Raw genomic sequence first — 13,586 nt, forward strand, 5'->3', positions numbered from 1 at the left:
AACCTACGCGTATATGTACCAGGCGACCTTAATCCGTCAGAATCGGTTCGCCAAGAAGGAGACGTTCCGACATGTTATCCGATAGCTCCCGATATTGCCTGCACGCTGACACATTTCCATTCGCTGGAAATTCTCGTGGGTCGTGTAACGCAATCAGATGTCTGGCAGGTACTCCCACGTGGACATGACCTACCTGCCTGCACAACAGGTTGTCTATTTACTTTTCTGGATTGCGTCCTGGTCGCATTTTTCTCCCTTTATCAATCCTGAAAGCACCCTTTCTTTAACCCTTTTGACAAGCTGCGCGTAAGATTCAAGTGCAGCGTTGTCGTATAAGTGATTAATTAACTTCAGAATTTCAACTGAAACTTTTAATGTATAATTATTGTATACTGCTTTAGAGTAATTTCACTAATTCCGTGATATAAACTTTTACGATTTCCCTTCCGTATCGCACGAAGAAAAGATCTCTCCGAAAGACTCTGAAACAGCCGAAGTGCCCACGGTATAAAAGCTAATCGGCAACACTCCGCCATAAAACCCGCATAATCATAATTGACATTTGCTGACAGACGCGAGAATTCGAGAGAATTGGTGAGCCGTAAAATGGATGGGGCGCACGAAAGGGTATCACCCGCGGATTAGTAAATAATTTATTTCAGAAAGTAATTTAACTTTTCTAATTGATCGTCTACTCGGCCGAGAGTTTCGCGGAAAAGGTGAGGCGTAGCGGGCAGGCAGAAGGGTGAATGGAGGATGTAGCCAGTTTCGGGATGAAATATCCTCGACGAAGCGCCACTTTGTGCAGCGAACTAGCTTGAGATGAATTTCTCGGGCGCGACTGCCTCGGTCGAATGAGATACCCGGTTTCCGCATAATTCTCGAGGAATGTCGAGATATAACGAGATCCATGATCGGGCCTACGCGTCCGTGAATGGAACGTGACGTGTGTGTGTGTGTTCGTATATGAATATTGTTTTTAATAATTGATGCAATATCCAGTGTCGCAAATATTGGCAAATGGCTGATTGACACGTTGATCGTCATTCGATCAATACGATATCTGATACTGAAAAAATAATCAGGGTATCTCTTGGATTGCGACATAATATGTTGCGGATATCTATTTAAATTCTGTTATGAAAATTTATATGACTACAATTACGCGCCGTTCTCATTTTCGTGCAGAATATACGGATATCATTCGCGATGCTGTTTACTGTTAATTTATATATCGGCTGATAATCGGACAATAGATAATTTATATAATTATGCAAATTGCACGAATTGCACGTTTTACGCGCAACATTATTGTAACACTCAAATTTAGCAGTTAATAAAACGATGCTATCGATCATAAAGTAATCGCGTTCCGGGTCACAGCTCGGTAGTTCGCTTGTTCGTTTGTTAAGAGGGATCATGGTTGAAAGCCGTTTTCGACGGTAACGCGTGTCCTGCGGAAACTTGTTGAAAGCGAGAACGAAAAAGTCCCGGAATGAACAAGAGAAAGAAAGAGAGAGAGAGGGGGGGGCGTAGAAGTACCGTACTCCGGCGCGTTCTTCGGAGTTGTTGTTCGGAGAGATATTCGCTCCGGCGCGGCGGAAGAACGTAAGAAGTACCCGAAGAAGAGTCTCGAAGATATGGCACCCGAGAACGAGTCACCCGAGATCGATCTCTTCGATTCTTCAGGGGAAAAAAATTTAGGAAGATTGCCATGAAACTTAAAGGAGATTTACCGCAGTTATATTTCGTTGTCGTCATAGATCTTTTTGCCACTGACCGTCCGACCTTTGCAATTTTGTGGTTTTCTACTCCTCCTACGACCGCGATTAATAGTTACGAACGTGCTTAAGTCCTAGTATTCGCGTATAACGTTGATGACGTATTCCTGAAATATTCATTGTTACTCAGACGATATTACTGCAGATGTTATGCCGCACATTGAATATTGATGCAGAAGTTAAAGTGAAGATTCCGCGTTTATACATTCATTGACGATCCGGTTGGTGAACCAACCGGAAAGGTGGTAATTTTAGATATAAAAATAATTCGAAGATGTACAATGTACCACATGAAGAACCCAGGGTCTGTATATGATCTTTGACATTTATATTGGGACATGACATTAATAATTGGGAAGTTCGGTCTAGAGGCTATGTACCAATATTAACTTTACAGCAGTGTCTACTAAAACTAACGCGGACGTTTTATTGTTCTCGCGTCGGATTTCCACACATGCAGAGGAAAATCATGCATAGAACCTGTTTTCTTCTTCGTATTGCAGGAGAAGTTTCCGGGTTCAAGATAACCGTCTCAAAGTCTCGCGGCGAGTTACGGGTTCGTTCCCAAAGGTGAAATTGGAAAAAGTTTTTCCGTTTGCGTGTGGATGCTTTTGCGGGCAGTATCAATCTCGCGGACTTTCGGTATTTCAGACTCTCCGGAATCTCTATACTGATGTACGTAATGTTCCAAGTATTTTAGTAACTGATTTTAGATCGGGGTTGAGAAAGCCGGTGGTTATTTCAATATCGCTTTATTTGAATCGCTTTTCGACTGTTTATCTATTATCGCGTATTCTTTCGCCAAAAAGAAGGTACGCTTGTTTATTCTCCTTGAGATTCTTCTCTGCGAGTATGAAATTTGAGCGTCCGGGGAATATGCGGATTTCGTGCACACACTGGAGGCATGAAGTGTAATTGGAGTTTCATGACAGCGGGGCTAATTTCCCTGGATGGAAAGCTGGACCGAGAACTCTCTGTGGCGGGACTTATTATTTATTTTTCCTGCCATGTCACGCATTCCCATGTCTCCCCTCTCCTTTTCCTCTAATTGTGACTGTCACAGTTGAAATATAGCATGCAGAATATTTCATTACTAAGTGCATTTTATTCAAAATTTTTTGCGAAAATTAAGAATATAGAAGTATTTTTTTTTTACAAACGTTTCTGTCAAAAATTTCACGCGAGAAGGAGAAAACGTGAATTAAGAAAACGTCGATACTCGTTTTGGGTCACGCTTTATGTGCCTTGAAACAAACACGCCGTTTATCTCTAAATTTAAATACACGTATTACATAAAGCAAGTATTTGAAGAGCGACATGGAGGGCTCGAGCTGAGCCATGGCCATCTCATTGGCCGTTGATTAACGGCGACGGACGAAATCCTTTGTTCATTTTTGTTTCAATTGAAAGATATTGCTGGCCGTTCTTTGTTCCGCAGATGGCCTATACGAAGTAGCCCAATTACCGCATGGCATTTAAACCAAAAAAAAAAAAAGAAAGGGGAGGAAAGAAGAAAGCCGGGAAAGTAGCCAGCCCGTTTTTTCCGATGACTCTTTCAGATTGCAAATATCTCGCCAGGTGCTTCATTTAATTATGAGCCCTCACAATAGAGGCAATACCTCTTCATACGGGCGTTGTTTTCGCCTTAGTTGCAAAAGGAAAGAAACAATCGCTCTTTGTGTGTTATTTCGTCGTCGTTATTTTTTAAACTCTGATCTTTCCTTGGCATAAGTTTATAAAGTATTATATCTGCACCCTCTCTTTTCTAAACCTGAACAGCTTTATTTCTATATTTTCTTATAAATTTTTATATTATTATCAACATCTTTCTAAAGTTTAATAAATGTATTGTGTCTGCATATAATTAAACAATGCCTCGAAGCAGGCATTTAACTGTCGGATGGAATGACCAGCGTTTTGTAAAAGTAAATATGCACTTAATTTTATGCGAAATTGATGAGACATACATGTATATATGTAATTGTTTTTTTATAAAAGTAAGCAACGAATCGTTCGGCATAAGAAAACGCGAAAAACAGACGTATTCTTACGACAGCATCTTGCGGTTGCTTATGCTGAATCTGTACGGAGCTGAAAAGATAGAGAAGAAGTATGAGCTACAACGGGAGGGCCCATTTCGTCTGATGCTGATTCATAGCGGTTAGGCGTGCTCTGCATTATTCAAAAAGCGCACCTGACCGTGTAACGTCGCGCGACTTTAAATATGGCTGCATCACTTTTGACTGTCAAAGCGGATAATGTGGCACGTCGTACACTTTTCTCCCAGCTGCATCGATTGCTCGCCAAATCGAATAAAGGAGATGCCATAGGGTTTAGAAGAGACAAAACGAGGCGGATTTGTAGCCGGTGTATTTTATTATTTACACACCCCATTTGTTTTTCTATTTATTGAAACGTTCTACGCATCGACGTCGAGATTGCTAATTTATCGCTGCTAATTAAAAACGTTGTTCTCTACAGACTAATTCGGGAATTTCGTATCACTCGGTAAAAAGAATAATGAAATAGATAAAATAAAATAAATTTTATAATAAAAGAAGAACAGCAAAGTATCTAACTAAACTAGGTAAACTAGGTAAAGACTAGCTTATACTTGCCAAAAGAAATTGAATCTCTTAAATGTTTCGGAGATTATCAGATAAGATAGTAAGGAGGAAACGAATAATAAACTATGTTCTAGATAGTAATATTATACGTACTTACATTTGCATTAATGAAATAGTATCTGATTAGAAATTAAAACAACGATCATCTAACCTAATGAAGGGTTTGTAAAACCCATAAGAAGTAATTGCAGGACAAAAGTAGTATAAAAGAACAACGGGATGCTTTTATTTAAATTTGGATATGGAGTTTATTCTCGCGAATGTAGAAACGGCTACACATACTCCGCGCGCAATATACGAACGCAATCCTCTATTTCGACCGACTATTTCCGGTCTTTGCGCGATACTGTCCGTGCAGAATGCGACATATTTTTTTTTCCTTGTTTTCCCCGATTTCGTTGAAACATTCTGCGCGTGGGCGTGTGTATGTGTGGGTGTGTATCGCTCGCTTCGCTACGGTAGCAATTCTGTGATTTTCTCGGATTTTTCTTCACGCATGTTTGTCAACGTTTTATTATTTCGCAAACTGTTGACGCGCGGAATGAGTTTTATATTTGGAACTGGCAAAGATACATTTTTTTTATTTTTTATTTCGTACAGATAGGAAACGCACGTTTCGCTCGGGCATTGTTGATTCTTTAAACAATCGCTGTAACAAGTAAAAAAGAAGATATTTCTTGTTTGAAATATTTTGTTTCTCGAAAAAAATATTCTCACTATACACAATTGATAAAAGAATGGCTATTGCATTCGGTAAAAGTGCAACAGGCAAATATTTCTGGGACTATTTGAAATATTGAAGGCAATAGGTAAAAATTGGTAATTGGAAAAAAATGTCCAATAAAACAAATCTCTATATTTTATCTCTATATAGTAATCTGAAGTGTAAAAACATGTGTGTGTAAGTGTGCGTGCATGCGTATGAATTATGTTTCTAGCGGCTAATCGCTTAAAATAATTTATACATAAGATCGACTGTGCTGTATGTATTTGCAATTTTATTTACATATGTGATTAAATGAAAGATTATCGTCACATTGTCAGCTTTAAAGTGGCAATTAAAAAACTGCAGTCAAAATCTTTTAAGTTATAAGATGTTAAATATCAATTACAATTACCCAAATATTGTGATTGGATATTTGCACCGACTGAATTCATATAATAACGACTATCTTAAAAAAAAAAAAATAGATTTAAGATATCTATTTGACATTTTAAATAAGTAAACAAACGTCCGCAAATTGTCACTGCGAATCACCATTATACCGATGGCGAAAATTTCACCCGCGCGCCCGTCGCTCATGCCTAAACGAGTGATCTGATTCTTTCAAGAGCTTTATGATGAATGGCGGATTCGTAAGATTGCACGTAGAGATTGCGGATGCTGGGCACGACAAGGCTAGCTCGTCCATTCTCCTCGAGGACGACGCGGCTTCTTCCGTTCCGCTCTTCCACACCGCTTCTTTTTTCTTCTTAGGACCCGGAGCGACGTAGTAGAAACCATCTGTCTCATTTGTTTCAGGTTCTGCCACCCTGGAAAGCCGCCAAGTCCGGAACTATATCCTTCAAAATTCGTACGAACGAGCCAAATGGATTGATCATGTACAGCCGCAGCGGAGCGCACACGAGGGTACGTCGCCTTATTCAGCTCCCTTTTAATTACAATAATTATTGTGACGAGAAAATCAAATGGACAGTAAAATATTAAAATTTTCTCTTAATATATTTGCGAAAAACGAGTAATTCATTATGCAAAAAAAAGGGGAATAATATAGAAGGACTTCGGACAATGAAACTAAATATGGCTGTCAAAGTGCGATTACGCGTTCAACAATTATTGGCTACTAAAAACGTTTTTCGAAATAACAATCCGCTTTTGTCCCAAAACTCATTTCAGTCGCGGTTGCACACTCGACTGACAGTAATTTAATTATCGATGCACAATTCCACCCTCCTGTGACACTCCGACGATCGATGAGTTCTGGCGGTCAGCGACCTTCGCGTCTGAATTTTATGATTATTTTATATTTTGAGACATTTTCCAAATACTATAAATACCTAAATTCCTTTTAATGTATTATAAAATTCAAAAAACACAATTTTTATAATTTTTCTTTTTTTTTAAATTAAGTTAATGGTTAGGATAGGTATAGATGCAAAGAATAAGCTTGTAGATAAAATAATTTCTTATTATAAAAAAAAAACAAATGGATGAATATTAAATAATTTCTAGTTAGATATAATTGAAATATTTTACATAATTATTATATATTTTGTATTATATTTTTTTTTATTAGAAAGGGTTATAGAGCATTAGATTTCTAAAAAAAATATGAACCGGTTTGATGTTATTTACCAAACGTTATTTACCAAAGTTGACAAGTCTTTTTCGATGGTTGGTAAACTTGGGTTGCCATAATACATCTTCATTTACCCGTAATCCTATTAACAACAATGATACGTCGACATAATATATCTTCATCCATCTAGCTAGGGTAACAGAAACTCAATAAATTGCGACAATGAGCTGTCCTTTTTATTTTAGACATAGATGAAAAATAAAAATCTCACATTTGGCTACAATTCACAAAATATTCAGGAAACCTTCTGTTCCATTTTCTCTTTGTACGAAGTATAAATATACTTTGTCAAATTGATAGTTCCATTTGTTAATTAAATCAATTTTTAATAAAAAGTCAAACCAATAATAAAAGTAAATACATTGACGTATTTTGATTGTAGGAAACTTGTGTGCACGCAGGAATGGTTTACTTTACGTTCAAGTGGCAATATAATATAATATAAATGGATCCGTTTCTACTTATTACAGCAAGATCTGTTTGCCTTCGAGATTCTTGGCGGACATCTTTATCTGCACGTCGATCTCGGGAGTGGCCCCATTAAAGTAAGATCGTCAAAGACACGCGTGGACAATGGCTCTTGGCACGACGTTGTCCTAAGGAGAGTCGAGAGAGATGGTCGAGTCACTGTCGACAGCAACACAGTCGAGTTTCGTACGCCAGGTAACGAATGTAACTCTTTCTGCCTGACATTTCATCTTTTCGAGATATATCACTGAACTCGAAAACCGCAAAAAAAAAACAAAGTTTTTAAAATAGAAAACATGTATGAGTATAAATTACGTAAGAAAATACTCTGACTTAAAAAATATATTAGTCGCGATTTTGTGACGTAATATTATATTTTGCGGAAGGCAATTTATTAATAATTATTTATATTTCATAATCTCTTGATATTATTTATATTTCCGGAACAAGAACGCTTAATACCTCTCTTAAAACACGAATTACACCATCGATGAATTGCCGATGCTTATCGCAGTGTATTTATGCGTGCAGTAGCAGTTTTTCAAAAAGAGCTATCTCACCGTATACATAAAGTGTCTAACCCCGGCCTGGCAGATAAGTGTCCTCGAGCGTGTAACTCTGAATTATGAGTGGCTCGGCCCGCTCAGCTCACCGTTTACGTCGGTGGACCACGATGTCCAGAATTTACTCACCGCACCGTGGCTAAGTGATAAAGCACTACGTATGTACGGCCGCAAACACGTGAACGATACCGCAAAAACGATAAAAGGAATTTCATTGAGACAGCCAGGATCCATATATCCTCTCGCAGATAACGGTGACTTAGCTCGCTGAAGATATTACTGTAGTACTTATTGTCGCTAGTTCCTTTTTTAAAAAGATTTAGCAAACTCGAAGATTAATGCGTGTAATACCAACAGAGAAATTGTGTTAAAAATAATAACACAACTAACAGGTAAAAAAGCAGAAATGAATAAGGAACTTTTGATACACACTTCAATTCATTATCTACACAAAACAAAATATCTAAAAAAGAATCATTAATCATTAATTACACAAAAACGATAAGTGTCTCGATATATTTAGACAGAAAAAAATTTATTCCGATTCAACCGTAGAATTCGTAGCGAGACCGGATATCCGATGAATCCAGAACAGCTTGCATATATCCACGCATATTTCAACGTAACAAACATGTACATGTATTCCTGTAATTGAAATGCCATTGCATTTAGAAAAGACCGTGCATTATGCGGCGATAATACATACCTCACTTTTTCAATTGTATTTCAATAGAACATCTATCTGGCTGAATTAAATGATCAAACATTCTTTGTTATTCTCGTTACATGAAATGTACACGTGTTTTTATAATTCTTTGATAATGTCAACTTTTGCCTAACTCAACTGACTGTCTAAAGTCAAATATTAATTAACGCATAATAAATTATTAACTGCGCTGTACAGAATAGTGGTAGGTTTTTTCTCTGAAATTCGCCGAGCGAAGGACTAAGTTATCCACTTGTTTCCGCTGTCCTGTTAATTCTGTCGCTCATCAGCAACTTCCCTGCACTCTCTACATTTTCCTCTCAATTTTTTTTTTTCATGTAGGTTAAAACAGACAATTTACCATTGCCACACACTACGTGTTAAATGTCAAACTCAATAATACTTTTATATTTGAAACAATCTCTCGTGTCAGATAATCGCAGAAACTTTGTGTTATTTTCGCAAATAGATCAATACGCTGTAAAAGAATATTGTGAAATCGGAAAGAGTATTATGTGTTAATCAAACACGTACATATTCGATAACCTACTTTATTAATTGGTTTATATGTCACGTTTTATTTACCAAATGGCAGATTGCATTGAATTGCGTTGTTCGAGGAAAATTATCCCGAAATACGCAATAAATTTCTCCGTCTCTTTCCGTCTTTCCATTTATATACCTATTTGCCTACCTCTCTTTCCGCTCTCTTTCACTTCTCTCTCTCACCGAACACATTCGGCCAGAGATAAATTTATAACTTTAGTCAGACTGTCACCGTTTTCATCTTATACCACGACCAGAGCCTGTCGCGGTTAGCCGAATTACACGGACGGTTAATTCGCCGACAAAACTCTCCTTTGAATCATACTAACGTAGCTTGGAGCAATTCCGTCCTTGCGCTCCTGTAAAACCGCGAGCAAATAACGTGGATCACTGTTGAAAACCGAAAAAGATCTTTGCCTTCCGCGTTCTCTACGAAATAATTTGTTTAACCGCGATATAAAGGAAAACAAAATCTGCACCGAGATTTTAGAACTAGCAGAATATAAATATAAGAAAAAGGTACGGGGGATATATATATAAATATGTCAAAACTGTTAAGTGTTAAATTTACTAATTTTAAGGTTTCGATATGACACGAAATGTCGAAAGTAAGTTTCAAATATTAGAAAATATGAAAAACTCCCAATTTAGTCGACATTTCATAAAAGTTCAGAATCGATGTTGATGTCGCACAGTGTATACGACTTTATTAAATGTCAATCTTAATTGATCTATCGTGCTCGCTAAATATGATCGACACGCTGCATAGATTGTTTCTTTATTCATTATTTGTTCTGTTCCGGTAATTATTGAAAATGATTAAAATTTTTCGTATTACGCTTCCAAGATTTTTGTTGATTTCTTTATTAGTTTCTCTTAGTTTATTCTATATCTATAGTTTAGGATTATGTCACGCAAGTAGTCCATAATAGTTTTTGATGGAACGCGTATTAATAATGCAATTAATTGCTGACAGGAGATTCCACGCAATTAGACTTGGATGGCTTGTTATATATTGGTGGTGTGGGTGCGCCTTTTGCGCCCTTAACTGTTCCGCCCGTTTTGTGGACGGGCGCCCTTCGACAGGGCTACGTGGGCTGCATGAGAGATCTCGTCATTAATGGACATCCAGTAGACATCGCGGGATATGCGCAGCAGCAGGATTCGGGTAAGCGAATTAACTTTTGACATTTATTCCTAAAATGATACGAAACCAACAAAAAAAATTCTCCGCCAAAAAAGAATAACGATCTGACTGATGACAAAAAATAATACGAAATCTACGTAATAATATTCAAAATTGTAGTTCTTGATTACATTTATTAGATAACATTTACAACAGGATTGTCTAAATATTATCTATCGCAGGTTATTATTAATAGATAGCATTAATTGTGCAGGTTTTTTTAAATATAATATCTTTAAATAATGTTTAAATTAACATAACACATTTATTCGAGAGCACTGATATATAATAGATCTGGAATAACGTAATTAAAAGTAACAATCAAACCATAGTTACTTGTTGTTGAAATATTATTCTGTTCTACACGAGATAACCATGTTTGTTAACTATTTATTACTAAAAACATCCTGCGGCATGCGGTATTGCTAATATTTATACAGGACGAGTAGAGGCGATTTTTTTATTATCGGAAAAAAAGTTCGTTGCAGCACATTCAACGCCTGACAAGCGTTATCTAATTTTTTTTTGCATTTCTCGATTAAACATACGATCAGTATTTTTAATTATTATAAGAATTTAGAAATATGTTTTGACAGAATAAATAAAATTTTGTTTACTTCTATCTGAAAACTTTTAAATAGAAAATATTTCCGGATAAATCGCATAAATTTGACTATTTTCTACTGTTTGTTCTACTGTATTGATATGTAAACTGCATTTTTTATTTGACACAAAAAATTATGAATACCCGATAGCAACTAATAATAATTTATTTTGAATTGTAAAAGTCCCTAATTTAGAATTGTTTGACTAAAGTAATGTATATACAAATGACAACAGTATGAGTGAACTTTTAATTATTTATTACTATAGACCATAAATATACTCTTTTGCATTAAGTTGACTAATTCTTTAATATTTCTCGATGTTTGTTCATACATTTTACAGGTGCAGTGAGACCCGCATGTCACATTCAACCCCCGCATTGCACTTCGAAACCGTGTATGCATGACGGCACTTGTCTCGAAGGTTGGAATCGATTTCACTGCGATTGTACTGGCACGCCTTTTACGGGACCCACTTGTGGCAAAGGTAAAAATATATATTTTTTAATTATGTATAATTTTCAAAATAGCCCTTTGTCTCAAAATGAAAATATGCTCTGATATGCTTTCACAGTAAATTCGGCTTAAAAAAAAACTTAATTATAAAATAATAATCTGACAAATCTGAGATATCTTATATGCATCTGAAAGCTGAATGAATTTCGCGAGTTCGTAATTTACGAGTTTTCTAATCCTACTAAGTTATTATATTTTATCGCAGATGCGTCGACATTGCATCTGAACGGCACGCAACAAATGACGGCGTTGATGCCGGAGGACTCTAGAACGCAGGCGGAGGAAATTGTCGTGCGATTCAAAACGACGAGACCGCGCGGCCTTCTATTAGCGACTAACTTCGAGAACAACGCCGATCGTTTGCAGATTTATCTAGATGAGGGCAAGGCGCACTCGCTGATTCACATCGGAGATCAAGAAAAGGTAAGATTATTCAGAGATATTTAGCTATATAATCTACAAGATAAGAAAATTAATTCGCGATAAGTATTTACGTTTCCTTCAGAGTGATACAATAGACTGTTGGATATTATTAAATGCAAAAACTTTAAAGATGATTTTTTTTTAATTAATTACCGTTTTATGTCTTTCTCAACAACCGTCTTATTTCGCCGATTTATAACGTCAGTTTAATGTCATATCAGATCGGACATTGCTAAGAATTTTTTTGTGAACGCTAAGTTTTATTATAAATGTTATTTAAACAAACCTTATCGCGCGAATAAAGACACGTTGTTGAAAAGGCAAGATATTGGATTTATCTTGGACAAATTCGATCTACTTAATGTCAACGAGCATCAGAAGTTAAAGGACCTTGCGTGGTCCATGAAGATTTACATTCCCGAAGCATCCCCGATGTTGAACGTCGTCCCAATATAGTTGATGTAGATCGTTCTCCCGTTGCGAACAACATCATGACGTTAACTTAATACGTCACCCGCAGCAACATCCGCCAAGTAAACGGCTGGCGGCTCTCATCTCCGTGTAACGGAATATTCTTTTTGACGGTAATGTTGGACGCGTAAAACGTATTCCCGGCAATTGCTCGCGAAGTATAGAATAACGTACAATGATTTTCACGCTTTGCTACATTAACTCTCTCTTGGTCGTGTAACAGAAAAAATTTCATAACTAAACACAATAATAAAACCTACCTAAGATTCAGGAACTTTTATATTTTTTAAGAATAATGCTATTCCTCAGGATAAGTAAATCCGCGAAGACAATAATTTAATAAAATAAGATTACGAATAAAATATTCAAGTAATTTTGATAATTATCATGCTAGATACACAGTAAATCTGTTATAAAATATTTTATCTCAGGCAATTAATAAATTTTATCGAAATTTCTAAGAATTAGCAAGAGTGTTATCTCAAGGTCGTAAGGCTCGTTTTCGTGCTGCTCCATCGATCGTTTTCCCGGGAGCCAAATGGATTTCTGAATGCATCCTGCAATCTCTCGTTCACGCAATCTCCAGCACTCCATCCCTCCCTTGTACCGTCCGCATATACGTGGAAATACATAAGCAATTCTACAATCTCGACGCTTCTGGTCGAACGAGCAGTAAATCGGCCGATTCGATTTTCCAGCTATTTCATTAGATGATGCGTATAAATGTACTATTTATTTTTCTCTTTGTCTTATCTTCCCTTACATTGGCACTTTCGAATATATTTATTTCTCACGTGTGTGAAATATTATATGTTATGTTCGCCATTGATTGGTTTGACTGGTATTTAATAATTAATAAGACGAAATATGGAATAAGAATTGAACGTAATTGTACGTCTATTATTGTAGCCCGAATATACGTATATGTATATTCGGGCTACAATAACACAAAATTGTTCTCATACAGTTATAGTTTTTGAAGTTATATTTAGAGCTTAATTCCGAATTCTATCTCGAATTATGGATCATCTAAGCTAAGCGTTGAGGAGACCTTGTCAGGAAGCAGTGATCAAACGTGCGGCATTATTATTACGGGTATTAAATAGATATTGCGCTAATCTAGAATTAACAATCTTGGGTCGAAGTCATTTGGAACTCTCGTATCGCGCGCGGATGAGCAGCCAACGTGGCAAGGTCTACAAGTACACGCGTATAAGCGCGAGCGTACAAGGCGCACGGTAATTTACGGTAATGTTTCAATCTCTGTACCTACACGGACTCGTTAATTGGACGGAATAATTGATACGATAATGCGGCGCTCGACGATTAGTCTA

The 13,586-nt window shown here is 36.7% G+C and overlaps 1 protein-coding gene across 5 annotated transcripts in view; it reads left to right on the forward strand.

The window, feature by feature from the left end:
- LOC112455712 (neurexin-1) overlaps positions 1-13,586 on the forward strand; it is a 202,097-nt gene that overhangs the window by 144,637 nt on the left and 43,874 nt on the right. For all 5 annotated transcript variants that reach the window (XM_025017815.1, XM_025017816.1, XM_025017818.1 and 2 more), the window contains 5 exons: positions 5,931-6,038; positions 7,239-7,431; positions 10,028-10,219; positions 11,186-11,329; positions 11,564-11,781. In XM_025017815.1, coding sequence (XP_024873583.1) covers positions 5,931-6,038; positions 7,239-7,431; positions 10,028-10,219; positions 11,186-11,329; positions 11,564-11,781 — 855 coding nt within the window. The remainder of the gene's footprint in view (positions 1-5,930; positions 6,039-7,238; positions 7,432-10,027; positions 10,220-11,185; positions 11,330-11,563; positions 11,782-13,586) is intronic.

The sequence above is a fragment of the Temnothorax curvispinosus genome, unplaced genomic scaffold (assembly GCF_003070985.1).
Source record: "Temnothorax curvispinosus isolate PA1 unplaced genomic scaffold, ASM307098v1 QBEX01006326.1, whole genome shotgun sequence".
Taxonomy (NCBI): Eukaryota; Metazoa; Arthropoda; class Insecta; order Hymenoptera; family Formicidae; genus Temnothorax; species Temnothorax curvispinosus.